At 36.3% G+C, this 6,000-nt stretch overlaps 1 protein-coding gene across 1 annotated transcript in view; it reads right to left on the bottom strand.

Moving 5' to 3' along the window:
* Nucleotides 1–5,669, bottom strand: part of PFDN1 (prefoldin subunit 1) — a 65,403-nt gene extending 59,734 nt beyond the window's left edge. Inside the window, exons 1-2 of the mRNA XM_014553061.2 lie at nucleotides 5,539–5,669; nucleotides 2,716–2,882 (exon numbers count right to left, since the gene is read on the bottom strand). Coding sequence (XP_014408547.2) covers nucleotides 2,716–2,882; nucleotides 5,539–5,571 — 200 coding nt within the window. The 5' untranslated portion in view covers nucleotides 5,572–5,669. The remainder of the gene's footprint in view (nucleotides 1–2,715; nucleotides 2,883–5,538) is intronic.
* Between the last annotated feature and the right edge of the window lie 331 nt (nucleotides 5,670–6,000).

Consider the following 6,000-nt stretch of genomic DNA (forward strand, 5'->3'; position numbering starts at 1 on the left):
AAGTCTGCCAGAGAAAATGTAAAAGTCTTCAGAGAAGATGAGCTGTGTCTTGAAGGATGCGAATTTCATAAGGGAAAGTGGGATGCTGCAGGCCAAGACGGACAAAATGAGCGAAATCAAGAAAGCACAGGGGGAGGATATAGCTCAGTGGTAGAGTGCATGCTGAGCATGCACGAGGTCCTGGGTTCAATCCCAGGAAGGAAGGAAAAAAGCATGGCATGTGTGAGGAAGCCCACTGTGGCAAGGGTAGGGATAACAATTTGGGGTACATGTGCTACTACTCTTCTACTCTCACTCCAAAACAGACTTCTCTAATCAAATTAAAGCATGTTTAAGCCTGCATGAGACTCAAACTCCTTCTCAATCAATGGAAGGAGGTAAGTCAATGAGATGAAATTTATATGCTATTCTGAGTCTGGGAAAAGAAACTAGCGGAATTCAAGGCTAGAAGGATAAATTAAGGTCAGATTATGAATAATCATGAAGGTTAGGCTAACAAGTTTAGATTTTACCCCATGAGCAAAGAGGATGAACAAGGATTTTACGAAGAATAATGACATGATCAATTCTGGCAGATGTGTGAAGAAAACATCTGGACGAACAGAATAAAGGCAGAAAGAACAGTTAAGAAAGCTATTGCCATACTCCACGCAAGACACAACGAGGCCTGAATTTCAATGATGACAGAAATCTACTGCAGGTTATAAAACAAAAAAGCAGTGGTTTGAATTTCATTAATTGTTGGTTTTAAAACAACAGTTTGAGAAAAATTAGTATTCTAATTAGAATTTCCAAATAATACTCAAAAAGGAAAAGAAAAGACAAATTAAGGTAAAGACTAGCGTTAAAGAAGTGAATCACAATGATACGCAAGATTACTCAAGACTATAAATTCAGAAATAGATATTTCAGGTTTAGCATCAAGAAAGAGAACATCCTCATGACTAGACTAATACTCAGCAAGTCTTTTCTTCCTGAGGGCACTAATATGCTAGCCAAACAACAAACACTATTTACCTTACATGCCCCTTCAAATGCAGGGTCAAATTCACACTGCCAGAGAGGCACAGAAAGCAAAGGTCAAAGGTTAAATTTAAAACCAAAGTTTGAAACCACATAGGTATTCCATTTTATCTAAACATTTAAAACAACACATTTCTTTTTAGAAACAAAATTGATATGAAATAAATCTTCCAGAAACACTACTGTTCTACCATTAACCAATTCAAATACTAGCCTCTCAACTCTAAAATTCTTTGTGTGGAATATGTAGCACTTTAGGCAGTATGCAAAGAAAAGCAACTTTCCTATCATTTCTGCAGAATGTTTAATAAGTGAAATTATTCTAATTAAAAATTAAAACTTCACTGTAGATCAAAAGGCCAAAGACAGTCAGTTTTCCTATTTTGGAAAAAGAGATTCTTTAGCTGTTGCAAACAAAGGCATGTAATGATGTGAAATCCAAGAGCAACATATTGACAAGCATGACAGAAAAGCTAGCATTACTGTTTTAAAACTAAAGGATATTCACATTAAGGATAAATTATCCTATAGTGAATGCCAACAATATACTTCATACTACATAGACACACATTCAAGGATTCTACATTGTTATCTTCCCAACTCTTTTCTGTCCTAGTAACAAACTCTCAAATTGAGATTCTTTTCCTTTTAAAACAAGCTAAGATGAAAAATACAAACTCCAGAGATAAAAGTTATTTGTGGTATACTGTTTATTCTGAGGAAGCAAATCAGATGAACAGTTTATTATAATCTATCTCTTTTCCAGAAAGATATAGATTAGCTAGTCATGAGCAGGGTCTATTTCTCATGATGTCATTCCAAAGTCATTACTAAATGTTACACATGTTATGCTTCCTTCAAATCAATCACAAAACAAGTCATCCTAAGACTGAGGTCAAATTCCTTTCCAACTAAAAGATCTCCAAACTTAAGTAATGGTCCACTTACTAAGTAATATTCAAAGACCAAATTCCAGAAAACCCCTCCTCCTGTACTTCCCCACTTAAAGAAAAGAAAAAAAAAATCAGTCTCCTTTTAGCTCACTGTAATGGAATGTGACCTGTAGTTAAGGGCTTTTCCATTCGTATTTACTACTTAGAGAACATGAAGCAGATCTATTCTCATAAGGGTAATAAAGTTTTTAAAAGAAAATAAGTGAAATGTAGGCAGTTAATCACATAACAATAATTAGAATAAACAAAAGGTAAATTGGTTTACTAGATTTCTCATGTACAACAGAATGTGCATTTAAACTGAATCTTTATTTTTATTTTACAACACTGGTCAGACATCTAAAAGATTTATGATTTGTATGGCTACTAAAAATTAGATAGGGAAGGGGAGGCTAAAATTACAAGCTACTTAAATAAATCTTCATACCTAAAACTATGTGTGTATACTATAAACACCTTTTCATAACAAATCATATTTTTACCATTGAAGTTACACACTTACATACCTAATTGTAGAAAGAACAGGGAAATAAATATTTAAGATAAGTACTTCAAAGTTTAACATTAAACACATCTATGTGAAGTTCAGTTTCTCTTAAAAAAAAAAGAAGATATTTGACCAGATGATCTTTAAAGCTACTATGATACTTTAACCCAAGTTTTAAAGTGAACAAATTCTATTATTTAATTCAGACAAACCTCTTTCGAGATAACCCCCTTAAAGATATATTTTACTTACATTCTTCCCACACCTTCATACATGTTAGTCTCATCTACCAAAGTCATAATCTCTGTATCTGTAAGATGTGCGTGCTTTTTCGTTCTGTTTAGCTGTTCAATCTGTATGTCTGCAAGCTTCACCTTTTGCTGAGTGTCAATAACTTTGGCTTGAAGTTCTGTGAAGGCCTAATAAAAAAACAAGTTCTTGATTTAGTAGATGAAACATTTTAGTCAAATCTACATATATTAAAATAAAGCATGCAAACCAGAGACAAAGCTGTGAAAGGTACCACAGCAAACATTAATAAAAGTCAACATAATTGTAAACTATCAAGCCACTATGCTAAATACATTTGACCCTTGAACAATTCGAGGATTGGGGTACTGACCCTCCATGCAGTTGAAAATCCAAGTATAATTTATAGTTGGCCTTCATATAGCAGTTCCTCTGTATTCTCGGTTCTACATATGTGCATTCAACCAACCACACAATGTGTAGTACTCCAGTATTTATTGTTTTTTAAAATCTGCACATAAATGGATCCATGCAGTTCAAATCTGTATTGTTCAAGGATCAACTGTACTGAATTTACCTAGTCCTCAGAAGACGGAATCTACTTGAAGAAGCAGAACAAAGGCAATTTAAATAACCGTATCATGTAGCAGGAATCCAAGGAGTAATAAAAGCACTAATTACAATAGTTAGAGGATGAAACCCAGAAATCCAAAGCAAGAACCATGAATGTTACAATTCACTACACTTGTATTACACAATTAGGTTTCAAAGTACTCTCCTATATTTGTTTGAAATATTAACATGTGAATATTAATATGAGAACACTGACATAATAATAAATATCTCATTTACTCTTTTCATTAATCTTGAGTTAGGGATGGTGGTTTCATCACTATAGTTTACAAATTAGGTAACTAAATATGTTAAAGAGATATAAATGACCAGCACTGGGTTTAACAACTATTAGCTGGAAAACAAATACTTAAATCCATTTCTTCCAACCTCTAGTTTAGAAATCTTTCTATTCTACTGTCTACAGCAATATTCAGAAAATGAATATTTTAAAAGAAAGACAAAAACAATTCAAAGCACTGGTAGAACTGCATTCATGATTTTCATACCCATGTAACAAGCCAAATTTGACCCTTAACTCTTGGATACTCTTGTTTAAGTGCCTAGAATGGCTTTCACCTGCTGTCAAATTAATGCCTTAACATTTCTAACTGCAATAAATAGCAAAAGCTACTACCTAACTTTTATTCTGACTGTTCTCACCTACTAGTAATGTTTCAAAAGATTTACTTTGGGGAAGGAGAGGTACCTAAAATTTCCTACTAATCTCCACCCCTCCAAAAAGACCTTATAAAGAAATTAGAAGACCTTTAAATAAGTTTTTTTAACTTAACTTCATTGGTTGTCAAAACTACCCAATTTCTCTCTAATCATCTTCTTAATTTGCATTCATTGGCCACAGGTTTCCTAGCAGCAAATTCAAATAATACTGAGTTAAGTTCATTCACAGCTGTACTCTATTAGCTCCTTTACTAAATCCTGACTTAAATTTGAACTTTTAACAGGAAAAAAAGTGTAAACTCTTAGAATGTTTTAAGCAGTCTTAAAATGAATTTTATTTTTTATGTAAAGTACAAAATAAAATTACATACAAAACAAAATTACCTGACTGCTCTGTACAACTTGCTAAGGTAACTAGTAGTCTGTCAAAGCTGAGATACTACAGCATTGTAGACCACATAAAGACTAAGTGCACAAGTTTCAAAACAAGAACAACAAAAAGCAAAACACATATAATTCCTCAGAGCAATAATAAACAGCTTCATTTATTATGCAAAACAGTTTCAGCTGTCCTACTTCTTACGCAAAGGTTGACCAGGAGACAGTCTTAAGTAAAATTTGCTCTTCTAAAGAACTTAAACTAATGATCAAAAGATGGGGAGTAAGGCAGGTAATACTGGACTAGTCCCAATCTTGGACTGAGTCTTTTCTGGAACTGTTTCCTTCTCTAGAAAAGTATAGGTTTAAAGTAGATGAAGTCTAGAATCCTTTCCAATCCTCATCCCCTTTCCCTAGGAAAAAAAAAAAAAAAGGTTATGCTTTTGGGTTGGTGGTAGAATCCTGATAACTCTTAAGAGGCGAAAACATTTCGGAGTAACGACACATATATATAGGCAAATGTATGAAGAGAGAAACCCAATTCTTCTGATATCGACTTTATTTGTAAAAACTGAACTTGTTTTTGACAAGCCCCTCAAAAAATAAAAAAAAAAAGCGGGGGGGAGGGGGCGGCGAGGACAACCAAAGCTCTGAGATGAATACTACTACAAGAAAATCTGGCTCTGACCCGTATGCAGCGACCTTACAATGTACGAGATTGAATAAGCGGCCTAAAAACACAGATTTGATTTGGAGTTGTTCAAAGCAAGTTAGGATGCAAAATTACAGCTGCCTCAACTCGGGGAAGCCGTCCGAAGGGGCTCCTATTTGAAACGCTCACTTCAGGCCTTACTATGAAGCTGAAGACACCAAGCGCAACGAATCTCTGTAGAGCTCGGAACGAGGGAACCGAACAGCTCTCCGCCCGTCACACTTCACCAGGCCCAGCAAAACGAGTTCTTACCCAGCAAAAGGCCGCTCGCCCCCGACTCCAGCCTAGGGAGACCTGGTCTCGTCTTAGGACTCTGGTGAATAATTCCCCATTTCCCAAGGGCTCTTTTCCTTCCTCAGGACTCGAGCCTCACTCGATATTCTTGTCCACAGTCCCCTTAGCTTCCAAAAAGAAGTTCCTGCCTGATCAAAATCCTCTTTTACCTTCTTCAACTCCAGATCCACGGGGGCCGCCATCTTGACTCACTCTCTACGCCTGCGCAGTAGGAGAAAGCCGGAAAGAGGGTGGGGGAAGGGCTCGCCTTGGCGGTTTTATCGTTTTCCCCCTTCCTTCTGCGCCTGCGCATGAGTCCGCCTGCTGGGTTTTCCACCTCTCCAACGCTAGTAAACCCCTGAAATACCCGGGGTTCGGATTCAGAGTCTCTGTTACCCACGTGACCTATCAAACCTGGCCTTTTTCTCCACATCCTTCTAGACACAGCACAACGCTCAGATTTCGTGTACGGTTTTAAGCAGTTTGATAAATAGCCTAGTTTACGCAGCTAAATTGCGATGTGTTGTATCTCAATTTGCTGGGTAAAAGCTGGTTGTGCTGCTTAATTGAGATCAGGTGAAAACCTCTTCAATCATTCAGGCCTTCAGCAAGTCCCTGTGCTGTAACAGAGG

This window comes from Camelus ferus, chromosome 3 (assembly GCF_009834535.1).
Source record: "Camelus ferus isolate YT-003-E chromosome 3, BCGSAC_Cfer_1.0, whole genome shotgun sequence".
NCBI lineage: Eukaryota > Metazoa > Chordata > Mammalia > Artiodactyla > Camelidae > Camelus > Camelus ferus.